The following is a 14,919-nucleotide window of genomic DNA, read 5'->3' as shown; positions in this document are numbered from 1 at the left end:
GTGGCGTATTGATTTATTTAGACATAGTAAAGTGCGGCCGTTTCACATATGTCTCGTTGTATTCATCTATATTTGAATGGTAAATCAAATATGATATGTTAATTATACAAATCTGTACAGCTACTAGAATATTTAAGTTATATTCAAGATAACATACAACCACATGCGGCCACTGTGAACATAAACGTGAACTAAAGGCATTTTAATACAAGCAAATATTTGATTTCAAACACAGTGTTTGTTCAATCGATAAGATGGGGCCACGTGCGACCACTCTGAACCGTAGACTGACAAACAGTGCGGATAACCTGACAGTGCTTGATTAGAAATTAATTATCATTTGCTGTAAAGGGTTAAGGAAAACATTGTGAAGAACCTGATAAATAGTATTCTCATTTTTCACAAATGTTAGTATAGTTTTAAAGAATACGTGGTCATAAGCGGGAGAATATATTGACGATGAGGGCGATTGATTATAATTATTTACTGTCAAAATTGGAAATATAGCAAGATTGGAAGCAAGTCTAGAATATTTTGCTAGTAAGTAACTCCATCTTGCAGGTGCCATCAGCACACAGACACACGAGTCCAAAAAACCCAGAACTAAAATAGAGATCTAAGCTTAATTTACAATTCAACATTTGCCTAGCCAAGGATCGAACCGCACACAATTATTGCGCTCCATTTAAATGTACTCTCTTTGTATTCCGTTGGAACAATGCTGCCCATGTTCATTGTCACTTGTGGCTCCACATGCGAGACAATATTGATTTTGTATCTGCAGAGCAGTTTGTTCAATCAATAAGACTGCGTGCCGTGATGTGCACGACGGAAACGACGGCGTTATACGCTTCCGTTACACTCGTCATGGCGTTCTCCATCTTAGCATATAGAACACACAGCACTGCCTTATGAAACTTTGTGTATCGCTGGTATATTCTGCTGTGTTCCCCTTTGATGTAACAGTATGGTGAGGGAGTCTATTTATACAATGCCTAGGTATATATTATATCAAACAATATAGCCAATCCACATTGGAGCAGCATTCATAGAATAAATTCCTAGACCCATTCCCAGCCATTGTATATAAAAAGGATTTGCAGTAATTCCTACTTAGCCTTTAGGGTTCGCAAGTTGCGAACCATTGACGTTAGAGAATAGACTTGTTGTTTCAGTTTAATTTTAGATGTCCGTTGTCCATGGATGATATTGAATTAACATAAGTGCATGCCCGTTTGCATAAAAAGTTTCAGTATTTTTCTCAAAATGTTCTGGATATTTATCAACACAATATATCATACACAAAATAATTAAAAATGTGAAGCCCATCATGATTTCCCCTCGCATTGCCATGATGCTTGTCATCCCTTACAAAAATATGATTCATAGCATTTAAGCGCGTCAAGATAAACCCCAAAAGCAAATAAAAATCCATAATACAACATAATGATGGATATCCTGATGACAGTATAAAATATTGTACCGATATCCTATTGCATTACAGAATTTCTGGATGAAATATTTATTTGGTCTCATTTAAAAACGCGAATAAATATAAGTCAGTCATGTCTCCTGAACGACTTCCCGAAAATCGTATAAATTTCGCTTTTTGTGTTAAGTATTGTTGGGAAAATTCCTATTTATATGGACCACCCTCCCTGCTTTGTTACTTGCAGATAGTAAAGTTAATATTTTATCTGTAAAATATTTCAACTACTGTATATTTCGTAGAGCCGTTCTTCTTCAAATTTTGCTTGTCATCCAAAGCGTATTCTACGAACTAACCTGTTTATCTCTGTCTTGGGGCATCTTAGCATCCACACCCTCGGGGAACGGCTTCACCAGCTCCGGTTTCTCCTTGATCTTCTCCATGATGAAATCCAGCACCACCATGATGCCCTCCACCGAGCCCGTGATGAGACATGCGCGCTCCGTTGTGCCTGCGAAACAAAACGATTCTATTAGTTTGAATTTTCAGTTTCCATCTTCATTAAAAAAAGTCTAAAAAATAATAGATCTCTTTTTTAGTAACTACGATATGCGAAATTATTGTTCCTGTTTCAAATGTTTGTAAACATAGCGAATTCAATGAGACAACAAATTAATTTGTGTCAAACAACATACACAATTGGTTAGGTAAGTAAACAGTATTGTCTCTCATATCAGCAACGTTGCACATTGAGAACGGAGTACTACAAAACGTTACACAATGGCAGAGGCTGAGAAATCTCTTGAGCATCATTCGGTTTATGATAAACTTTTGTGTTGGGACAGAGCTTCACAAAGGGTCAACTTCAACTACAATTGATGCGCGCTAAAGCCCTTTTGGGTATTGTAATACCTTTTATACATATTCATGGAATATAAAGACATAGCAGCTATCACGTAAAGTAAGGCACATTGTGATTTCAAGCCGTTTGTGTGATGACACAAATAAAAATTATAACCCCTCTGCTTGGTAAATCGGCACCGTGTCGTATATTGTGCCAAACGGGTTATCGATTAAAGTCGAGCCGTCGGTCCCAGTTGTTGTCATCGTTAAGTCTTGTCTGCCTGAAAACATGCTACATTATTTGTTCACTACCTTCCTCCACCAATCCGCAATCCAAATAGAGCATCGCTCTAAACTTCCAGGTTCGCAGCTCCCCCAGTTCCCCCTCTTGTGGAGAGCAACTCGTGTCCAGAATATAAAGCGTCTATACAAGACACACATAGAAACATCCGAATCAGCTGTCACTGAATACATGATACGGCCTTTGAAACAATATTATTCCAACTGTGACATAGAATGTGAACTGGCCGAATCAACATATTCAATAGTGCATACATGTTTAATATTATTCCGATTTAGTGCCGAGGTTTCAAATATTGCTTCATTTTAACGTTCGCTTTGTTCCAACTGGCGTTTGTATAACTACTCGTACAATGCTAGTGTTTCATTTGGAACGTATTTATTTCTTTGGAAAGCAGTGCTTGCTTTTCTTTTTGCGACGGCTCTGCAATAAGATGCGCCTTTTATTCTCTTGTGACGACCTTAAAATGTTTCCACTGTAAGACTTCTCGATAATGAGAATTTCTCTTTTTTACCCTTTTCTAAATACTACCAAGATGAACCTAATATGTACTCGTTTGTATGCTACTTTTTGCATAAGGAGTACAATGATCTGCCTTGAATGAAGTTATGTACATCCGTGTAATAAATTGTCAGATAAGATATATTAAGAAAAAAAACCAGGATGATAGTGATGACAAATGTTCATAAGCCACGTGAAAAAAAATATGTAATATTGTCACGTTTCACGTCACAAGTCTAAATCAAGCAGCACATGTTGACTAAATCTAAATTGGGTCGTATAAATCATAATATTTTCTCTCCTCAAAACATTGACTACGAAAGTGTAGCAAGACTCTTTCTACGACTGTGTTCAAGATAAACACGTGGTAACAGCTTCAAGTCAACTACATATTCAAAATTATCGCATCGACATGCAACAGCGCATAAATGTTTAACAATGCTCGAATATGAGGCGCCGGCCATTTTGAAATATCAGATCATTCTGCATTCGCTTTGTTGCAAATGAATGGAAGCGAATAATGGCCAATAGTCATTAGAAGCCACAAAAGCTTTTGCTCTTTTTACATATTCGAATATTAATATGAACTTTGTGGTTTGTATTTCATAAAAAGGCATATGTAAATTTTTCGCATACAACGAATTTTTTACTTAATCTAGGAAAATCTTGAAAATTCATCGTCATGAAATTTGCTTCCTTCGTTATACATACTTTTATTGACATTGACTCTTCAATATTTACTACAAATGTGACAAAACTCGGAGTTAAGTTCCGAGTGGATCTCATCGAGGTAGTTCATGTAGTCCAAAAACCTTTGAATCATTGATTTATAGCGCCTATATAGTTGGCTATATAGGCGCTATAAATCAATGATTGCTGCATCTTTTGGATTGAACCTCTTATCTACATTTAATAGTGCTGTAATTATGCCAAAATTATATTATAAACTATGAAATTAAAACTCTTTTAACATGGGTGTACTTAGTACCTGCATTGTTAAATCAGCTTGCAATTGTTTAGCTATTTGGATTGCGTCCTTTGAAACTTGATTTCTGTGCATGACAAGGAACGCTAAAACAATTGTTTGAATTTATTTGCATAATAAAAATGAGCATAGTAAAAATAGAAACGTTAAAATAATATAGGATTGAATCGAATATAAGAGAAGATCATTTTAAAATATAAGAGCAAGCTCCACTCGCTTTGTCCCCGGGTAGCTGAATATTATGGCCCTTTGTTATTTCAACTGCAGAATCCTCACTACGAGCACTCTGTTATCATTCAGCTACTTATTTGCTCAATTTAACATATTCAAGATGATATTCTAGTAAGAATTTTCCACAATAAACATTTAAAGCCAGTCAGTTGTATTTCTTTCTTCGGAGGGCACGTCAAGCTGTTGTTATTGAATAGCAATCGTTAAAGCTTGTTGGATAACTATGGGTAGCTTGAAAATATCCTTCAAAGCTTTAGGGCAGTTTACTGGAAGTGGTGGTGGTGTGGTATTTGTATGGTATGTGTATTTGAGTGTGGTACTTGCGCTAGTGTGGGGAACCTGCGCCCAACAGTGGAAGTTAACAAGGATTACAGTTTCAATCACAGTGCTTCTTTGGTCCTCTTGGATTCTACTTTCTGTCCCAGATACCATATTTATTGGATTGTTTTGGATTTTTAGGTACATTTATCTTAGTTTACTGAATGCAGCACACTAGAATTAAAGCTTTTACAGGAAACCATATTTTGTACAGTGAAGCTGCTGCTGAAGACAAACTACGGAGCCGTACCATTTTTCACATACATGTACATAGTAAAGCATATAAAAGGTTTTTAACAAAGACGTATGCATGAGTACGTTATCGGAAACATTATGCAATCGAGACGCGGAACAAGGTGAAGTAAATGTCAACAAGATGATGCAGCAGAGTCTCCTTGCACAACTTATCATACGGCACCTTAACGTCTTATTTACACGGCGATTATAATAGACACTTTAGTTATTGCGAGCGTATAACGTTGTGAGACGATGGCGTCAGACTATATTTGAGTTATACTTCCTTATAAAGAATCAGGTTTTGTAGATTTTTCTTTATTTTCTTATTACAAGCTCTATGTATCTAATAATTTTGAATTTAAAGGTTGATGCCAAAAAGGCTTTTATTCAAAAGCAAAAATTAATTTTCCGTAAGTATCTCAAGAAAAGTTTTGGGAAAATAGATAAAAAGTGCTTTCGGGAGAAGAAATTTTACTTTTTAAGCATATACGAATCACATGTAATCTGTGGTGTCAATCAACTGTATTTTTTCAGTGATTAACGCAGGAAAAGGACAACATTTTAGTGGCGACGGTTTAGGAGAACTGTCACTCATCTAAATAAGCAATGACGACCCTGAAGTTGAAGATATTGAAGATATTATTGTCAGTATTGAGGTTATGTTATAATTTTCCAGCGTGCATGACAGCAAGTGTGCTTTTTTCCAGTGCAAATCAGAGATAGATATTCAATCCATTATGTGTAGATGTAGAATATAATATGTACCTATATGAGATCAATAAGTAAATATACTTGTACATAATCAGCTAATAGCTGCGCTCTATTTCGTACATCAATTCCAGGACAGAATTAATTATGGAACAATGAATAATTACATCATCTAAATGTAATGAGTTCGTACACTAATTGGGATATCTATCTAATTATAATTGAACCAAATGATAATGTTTTTCATTAAATTAATCAATCCTAGCAAATTAGTTTATATCACTGTTAATTAAAAATCCATTACTAATGCTTAATTGTTTTGAAACGATCCCCAGTTCATTAACGGCGGAAGCATTTGAATTAATATTTTGTATACCTACCAACTGATTTCCCCAAGTTATTGGAAATTGATTATCACTTGCTGTAATCTTAAAGGAAAACCACGAGACCACGGCCGCACGAACCCTTCGTTGAAGTTGTTTTTCTGTAGAATTCTTAAAGGCGTGTGAGATCCTTAACATTTGGCCAGTGTGGTGGACTCGGGTGATTATTACTCTGAATCTACTCTGAACAAACCCGTGCTCAAGCGGTTTTGTAGGTCAGTAATGGACAATGAGGGTTGGTGATAATACCATCAGACTATGTTAGGTAATTGAACCTGTATTTACCTACGTATGTGTGACGTATGGTAAAATCAGGGTCAAGAGGTGACTGAAAGACGCATGTGTGCGCGTCAAGCGTATTTTAGTATTGAGAATACATGAAAGTACATTCCGTTGGCCGAACTTCATATTTTATTCGTTATTTCACGCACAACGTACCGCTAACCCAAAGGCATTTATTTCAAATTGTAGGAATTAGTATTAATTTAAATATGCGATAACCCATTTAAACAGAACAAAAACTGGTTACACGAATGGAAACGAGTTAAACCAGAAATAGTCGAGATAACATGTACAGAACCGGGAGAAATTATGCAACATTGTGGTGCCGTCACACCAGTGCGGTTTTAGAGAACGCTATGGGGGTGTGGAGCGAACGTATTTTTATGTAGGTCACAGCCTCATTCAACATGCATATTTATTAAGCACAAGAGTGTTACAGCCGACCACTTATCAGCCGATAGCGAAACACCTCCCGGTGGTAAAATGTTAACGTTAAAAAAAAGTTCTCTATGAATAAATTATTTTCATTGCTATCTCCGAAAGCTAGTTAGTCCTTGGCTTTTTTATTGACTCACAAACTAGAAAATACGAGAGCAAAAATTGCCGCTGCACGTGAATAATACTTGTAGTGAGGCTACTGCAGTAGAATCATGATTACTTTTATCATTTTACTAAATAAAGTTTTAAGCCCAGAAATAGTAAAAAAAAGCTTACACAGAGAGGACAATCAGCTAAATCAGAATTATAGGATACATAATATTAATTTTAACGTGATTTTCGACATCAAATTTAATGATCATTAAACGCAGAACTTCATTTCATTCATATAGTCATTACTTTTTACAATTTATAAAGCAGTTCATTATGCCGCATGCGGAATTTCTTTGCCGGTATTAAAACAAGCTCACTTTGAGCAACCGCAGAATGCAGAGAGAGAACAGAACTAGAGAGCTTAATTAGAAAAGCTGTAAACAACGTCAAAGACTAGTTCTGTACGATGCGAACGTGATCAAAGATGCTAGTGGAGTGTCGCTACTTTATACTAGCTTACCACAGAACAAGTAACGAAACAGACTCCACGAGCAAAACATATTTGTGTTATCACTACGTTTAAATGCATGCAGGAAAATTACGTCCACGAATATTGTAAAGCCGATTATGAAGCGCGATCATAAGCCCTAACCGCTGCGGTATCGTAGCGTAGTTGACAATAAATATGCATATTATGCTCTACCTCCATGCATAAATACGAGGTAACATGCAAACATCTATGACAAATTATCACATATAATTAGTCTATTTAGTTACTTCGTTTGTGTAGCAAATACTTTGAATGGACAAGGAAAAACATTTTCTAATGTTAATGAAGTAATACGCAGTTCAGTCGATGTTAATGGTCATTGCATCCAATAACATCTGTTCAATGAAGTGGATTGCATTTGAAGGATAAAGTTAAATCGGCCCGCGTTTCTCAGTATGGCTTCATACCTTTGATACTAAAATAGACGTGACGATGCACTCGAAAACGGGAATTTATGAAAAGATATGGATATATTAAAATCAAACGCTATTGATCGTGTATTACTTTTATGATTTATCAACACAAAAAACTACAACCACAAAAAGTTATGAATCATAAAAATAATGGACACAGACATGTCCTGTCAACAAGCATTTAGCTGGTATAGCCGCCGTATCTTACGCTGTCGATCGATATCATTAACACGACGAACATCAAACAGTGGGAGCGATCGATCAAGTGTGTAGCCACCACTAGCGCGAGCACGCTTCGCACAACAGGTCCTACCTCCCTTGACCTTGGGCGGCGACTGGCAACTTTAATATTTATACGCGATAATTATAGCGCTCATTTTTGCCTGCAACCGGGTCATTAACAATTGGTACACGTCCAATACGTTGGTAATTAGGAGCAGTGGGCCAAAAAACTAGAGTTAAACCACGAGACAAGGATCAGGTGTTCGTCGGAACATTTGTCAAATGTTTGATCAAGCGTGACGCGATGAATATGCAAACGTTCGGTCCAACACTGTCGGAAATGTTGCAATGTATTACGCGGCAAAAATAAACTTGCATATTGAGTTGCATTTAGGGTTACCACATAGTGTCAAGGTATGGTTTATTTCACATAACTTCAAGAACACTATGGAGAAAATTCGGACAAGTAGGTTTCATCATAACATATTCTTTCATCCTTCACCGTAAAAGCGGATATACATAATACACAAATTGCATGACTTTGATTAAGGATTTGAGCGGATATACGCTTACGTGGCAGACCGTGAAGTGGAAGATTGAAATACATACCAATGATCATTACAGCTACTACACAATATATATATACACAATATATTCCTTATAAATAGATAAAATAGACGAGTCTGTCTGTACATAATTGTAAAATTATTTACCATATATAATGATATTATTATGCTCGTCTCAACGAACTAACTAAACTTAAATAATTTTAAGAGATATCAATCAATTTTTAGGCAATATCTATGGTTTATGTAAATAATCTAATTCCTGCGTGCGGCGGCGCACTCCTGTGGTCTTGCTCCTGCTCGTGACATTCTTTCATGTATCTATATAATCATCAATATTATTTCTTATAGGTACATCATTAAATATCTATCCAAGCAGTAGCCGGCAGCCCTAGCTCACGCGGGCGCGGGCTGCAGCCGCGTGCTATCAGCGCAAGGTCGCGACGACGAGCCGAGATTATGTGCATTATCCAATTATACACGCCCGCTGACCAGTTGTTGTTACTACTTCACGGGAAACGTTCTATTGTATTACTAATACTATTCATATATCATAATCGTCATTGTTTATCTTGCACATAAGCGCTAAAATTACTGAAGCGTTTATTATTCATCCTGTACTATTTAAACGTTATTTTGTATTCGTTTTAGATGTGTCAGACGGCGAGCGTGACGCTTAGATGTCGGTTGTGGTGTAGCTCCTACGTGTATGTACTCTAGACTTACACTTTAATAAATATGATAAGGAAATTGCTATAATGTACGAGTAAAAAGTTCAACAGTTCAGTAGCGTGGTAGAAGTAACTCCAGTCTACTCTAATCAGCCATTAGTCATGTATGCAACATGCAAGCCTGCATGCTAACAGCATAGAAATGACTACAAAATAAAATAAGAATGAAATAAATAACGCTTTTAATGCTCATAGACCTCAATTTTCCTGCACTGTGGTTTCCTGTGATGTATGTTCCATTCGCACACACAGCTTCATAAATCAAACCCATAGAAAACCAATTTTTATTGTGAAAATAATAATCGACTCTACTCTGCGAGTTCTGCGACTGAATAAAAAATATATAAAAGCGATATAAAAAATATTAATAGCCGCGGCGTACGTAGGCTAGATAGCAACAGAACATTATGTCAATCACTGAGCGGAGAACAGTCTTAACTTTCCATTTCTGTAACCCAAAAACATCTTTACCGCTCACACAACAAGCGTCATCGGGGGGAAGTAAGTAGGTATATACATAGTTATATTTATAGAAGAAAAAAATGTTTTAGGTGTCACGGTGTCAAGACGAATGCGCTCTATTTTGGGTCAAGGCCGCTAGAAGCACGCCAACTTTGGCCGAGAGAGATATTTTAAAAACCTCAACGATCTATCTATATTATTATGAAGCTGTGACAGAAATGTGTCCGTACATTATGGTGGCTTTCGTGAAGTATTTACAGGCTCGAAAGGTGCCAGAACTCGCCACACCTATTTCTATTTTCTAACAGCAATGCAGCATTGACTGCTATTCTGGCTTCAAGGGTGTGATACTCGTAAGTCCTACTTTTATCAGGCGTCGTTACTAAAGTAAGTTTGACGGTCTACAGTGAAGACTGATGTTGTAATGTGCCTATTTGAGGTTATGTTATGTATTATATATGAGGTTGTACATTTTATTTGATGTTGATGACATCAAATAAAATTTATATTTCTAAGACGTAGAATGATATCTCATAGAAAAATCTAAGTTTTTGATAATATTGAAGATATCAGATACATTTAATTTATCGAATTAAGCCTTCTAGTATTTCTATCAAAATCAAGAGAAGAAAAGGAACAACATGTTGCAAGGAAACGTAATTGGAGAGTAATTTATTTAGAAACGTTTGAATTTAAGGAACAAGTTGAGAAGTTAAGCAATATTTTTCAAATAATTTACATCAAATAATCCATAGCATAAAACAGTATCGCTATAAGTACATGCACTATGCAGTATGCACTAGACGGTTGTCAAGTGGCAAGCGAACGCGAAGCCGAGGCTCGAGGCGGTGAGTGCCTCGTGCCGCTAATGGACAACGGCAACTGATTTTTCCTCAAAGATTTTTTTCTTCTTTGTAGATCATCGAAAATGCGTCATAATCTAAGACTAAGCTTCTTTAGAGTGGAGCCTTTTTCACTCCTTTAGAACATAGGTAGGTACTCACTCATAGCACTAAAGCAAATCGCAATCTTGTTAACTTCAGAATAGTTAAGAAAGACTTTCCACGAATATAATGCAAAATGTATAATGTAGATGCTACAATAAACTATGCAGCAACTCAAAATTAAGACCCTTCGGCGAAACAAGATATAACATGAAACTATTCTTATTGTGCAGTATTCACTGCAGAAATATTCTATTGTGCTTCATTTAAACCTGTTTTCATTCTTCTACATAAAATGAAGCTCATCTGTCAAAGTTACGTAACTCAATTTTCATAACTGAGTATTGCAATTGATGTTATATTATGTTAATGTAAAATATTATTTGCACACAGCTACATGAATCTCACAATCAAACATCTTAGCAAAGTGCAATCGATACTAACGAGCTCGCCGAACAAATTAGCTACAGCTCACTAATTCGGCCAGCGCAATACCAAATAGTTGGAATACGCAATATTAACCAAAATCATGCCACTGGGCCGTAAAGCGAATACACGGTTACACAGTTTGATAGCGACGCGAACGCAGAAATAGCCCCTAAATAGATAGTGCCAACACCAATAATTGCGTGCGAGGTCCTGACAGATGGCGCTGACGTGACTCATAATTACAGAGGGGCGGTGCCGTTGGCATAGTTGTGTTTATTTGAAACTATCATACGATATAACAATAAATTTACATAACAGGGAAGTACGAAATCCTGTAACAAATAGTAGGATAAAGCTCTTGGATGAAGAAAAAAAGAAAGCGTCGCGTCATGCTTAAATTCTATTCCATTCCATTTAAGATTTAGATGAACTAAGGAATACAGCAATGATTTTCTAGAGAATGCTCAAATAATCCCACAGAATTAGAAAAATGAACATAATTGTAGTTATAAATAAGCCACCTAAAATCAACTGGACTATATAATTAATATAAATAAATAATTAAATTGTGATAAAAATATGCGAAGTGTGAAGATAATTTATTATTTGAAATGAACTAAATATAATTATCAGTATCAAGCACATGAAACCGGCTCTGACGATATAGTTACAATTGTAAAGATAAGAAATGCTTCTAAATGGGTTAAAGTATTACGGTTTATCAGACTATTTTTATCAAACGAAATGTGGTAAGTGGCAGCTCAATTAAACAGTCATTAAAAACGAATCTTTAATTCAATTTAAAAGCTTAAATGTAGCAGGGAATTGAAGGATCTATTGACATGGAAACACAAAAGGCAAATGTGGAATGAAGGTATTAAGTGCTAGCGCGCATTACGTTAAGAGTACTGACGGTAATGATTTGTCTCTGGAGCGAAAAAAATTCACATAGAGTCGGACTCAAGTCACATTTGTACAAAATAAAGAACTGAGCGTTGAAGCAATGCAATAGTTCCAGATCATAAGAGTACTATTCCGTAAGCTAAATATTTATCCCAATGCGTGGATTTTATTTGGTTTTATAGTACACATAGCATAATTTGCGGTGTGGATTTATACAAATTTGTACCGCAACGCGCTTTAGTAGATCAAGTACAAATCTTCAACGTTAACGTGACTTGTTCGCTCAAGAAGCCTTTAAACTGAGCCGACTACCCACGTGCTGGCTCTGAAGGTTTTTTATATTCAATGTCAAGCAAGAGAGAAGATTAAATTTAAATATAATTTTTCTTAATACTTTATTATAATACTCTCACCCAATTGAAATCCTTTAAGATGAAAAATTTACATGCCGCTTTATATTCACGGCTTTGTATTCAATGGTTTACAATGATTTCATGACAAATTGATGTAGTGAACATTAATTGCAACAAACTTATTATAATTTTTATACTTCCAGTGTTATAAAATAGTGTTAGGTTTTTATAAAATCAACATATAAAATATTATATTTCTTTTAGAATGAATGAATGAATCTTTAGAATAGTTAAAACCGTAACACATTATTTATGTAATTCTATTTATATATCTCGAGAATCGTAAGTAGACAATAAATATTTTTAAGCCCAACAACTCACGCCTGAGATAATTTGCATTCAAATATTCGTAGTACATTTGTATAGAAATATGTACATAATTTTAATGTTAGCTCAACCGGCAAGCCTTTTTGCTTGGAATGCAAAATAATGGAATTTTCAAGCCAATTTGAAATGACGACAAGGATTTATTTGATAAATAGTAGCAACACAATTAAAACAATCGCTCTTATTTTCGTTGAAGTGCGTCATCTCGGCAATTCGCAACTTGTGATGGATGATTCGTGGGGTCTCTGCCAGATTGAAAGATTGCCTCCGTCCAACTCGTCTTCTCTCTTAATCTGGCTCTAGCTTGCCTTGCTACGAACTCAGTTATAACCATTTCTGTTCCATTAATTTAATCATTTAATGATATTTATCATTATGGCAGTTCGTATTCTTGTCTTAACTTTTTCATTTTTCTCCATGTCATTTTGAAATAGCAATATAAGGGCATAAAGTTGCAAGAGGAAATATAAGTCCTTTTTCTTCAGAAATATTCATTCAAGTAGTAGCGGTTTCATTACCAAGAAAATATCCACTAATAAGCTTAGAATGAAGCCTTGAAACGCCTTAGAGTATTAAAGAAATAAGACAGCGATCGACTTATATTGAACTGTAGAGGCTTCGCATTGGAGGAAACGAAAATAGTGACAAAATCACTGTCACAGTCGTTCAAGGACCACCGGTCATCGAGCATGAGTTGGCCAGTGACGCAATCGCATTAACGCCGGAATGTATAACGTTTGCACATATATTTCGAGTGGCACACACTGCAAACCGGATTTAGTCGTCACAAGGCAGGTTATTAAGACCGCAGTTAGAAATTAATTACTGCAGTCACCAAGGACGCCGGCGCTCTTTGAAACTATTAAATTGAGATTCATGCAAATATAGATATACATAAACATTTCGTAAATTAACACGTATTAGTTCTTATTGGATCAAGTTGCTATAAAATTTTAAAGTCTTGGAATTCTGAAGTGCTTAAGATTTTATGTAGCAAATATGGTAACTATGTCGATGACACAATTTTGAAACGTGGTTTTTGTAGCGGCCTACTAACATTGAAACTTCGCTATGTAGAATTCACTTTGCGAAGCATCAAAGTCAGAGCCTCTATTATGCGCTCGGATGTCGCCCGCGCTCCATTGTATCCCTCGCCCACCGCCCCAGATGTAAATATAACTAGCCCTCTTCCATTTTATCGTTACGTTCACATTTTTAATGAAACAAGGTTTTTTTTGGTTGGCACACTGCATACGCGTTGTTACTGTTCCATATAATAAATGATAACCTAAATTTTAATAACGACATCCTCATTTCTGATCAGGAAACGGTCTCGTTGAGCAATAGCTATTACTAAATGTTAGTTGCCATCACATTTTGATGTTTATTGCATTACTGTCCGCATTTTTGCAAGTAAATATGAACTTTGCGTGCCATTAGCATTTAAAACACATTACTGAATAATTAAAATACTGTTACAAAAGCTACGCAACCCGAAATACGGCTTTTGCAGATGATATCATTCCATTAGAGCATCCTTTATCAAAGTTACGAAATGTGTCAGAATCATACAAAACATATTTGAGCATTGGGTATGATCTAACTGCCGAAATTGTGTAAATCAAAGGTCGCACGCTTTGAGACCTTGACACACCTTGTTAGGTTGGAACAAAAAATTACGTGATGTAAGCACAGATAAGCAGCAAAACTTTAATGTTAATTTTAGTCCCATATCGAGAGCTCGTCGAGATTAGGTTCAACTTAAGGGCACTCACATTAACGTTTTACGAATTATCGCTATTTTGCTGTGTTTGAAAGAATTATATTCATTTGCAGATTTGACGGATGTGGGAAAAAAAGATAGTAATGTTACATTTTTATCCTTACGACCGCAAGGCATCTATCATCGACCTAGCAATTCTGGTCAAACTTGGGGAAAGTTACAGATGTTTAGGGATAGATATCCCTAAACATCTGTAACTTTCCCCAAGATAGATAGTATAGGGATAGACCACTTAACGCCAGATAGGGATCTTTCCCCAAGATAGGGATAGACCACTTAACGCCAGGTGCATTCTCGTATACAAACTCTTTTGACATAAATACCGGTGAAGGAAACGTAACGAGAAACGAAAATATTAATTCTTTTCATGGAACCCCTGGCCGCAATGGTTGGTTGTGAATTATGATACTGTTCGAGATTTATAAAA

The 14,919-nt window shown here is 36.0% G+C and overlaps 1 protein-coding gene across 4 annotated transcripts in view; it reads right to left on the bottom strand.

The window, feature by feature from the left end:
- The window catches only part of pasilla (RNA-binding protein Nova-1-like protein passilla), a 66,761-nt gene that overhangs the window by 28,882 nt on the left and 22,960 nt on the right, over window positions 1-14,919 (bottom strand). For all 4 annotated transcript variants that reach the window (XM_073073503.1, XM_073073506.1, XM_073073504.1 and 1 more), the window contains one exon: window positions 1,786-1,940. In XM_073073503.1, coding sequence (XP_072929604.1) covers window positions 1,786-1,940 — 155 coding nt within the window. The remainder of the gene's footprint in view (window positions 1-1,785; window positions 1,941-14,919) is intronic.

Source organism: Epargyreus clarus, unplaced genomic scaffold (genome assembly GCF_041222505.1).
Source record: "Epargyreus clarus isolate Ecla_fem2 unplaced genomic scaffold, WU_Ecla_fem_2.2 ptg000006l, whole genome shotgun sequence".
Lineage (NCBI taxonomy): Eukaryota > Metazoa > Arthropoda > Insecta > Lepidoptera > Hesperiidae > Epargyreus > Epargyreus clarus.
The sequence above is the reverse complement of the archived record's forward strand: the minus strand, read 5'-3'. Positions and strand labels throughout refer to the sequence as shown.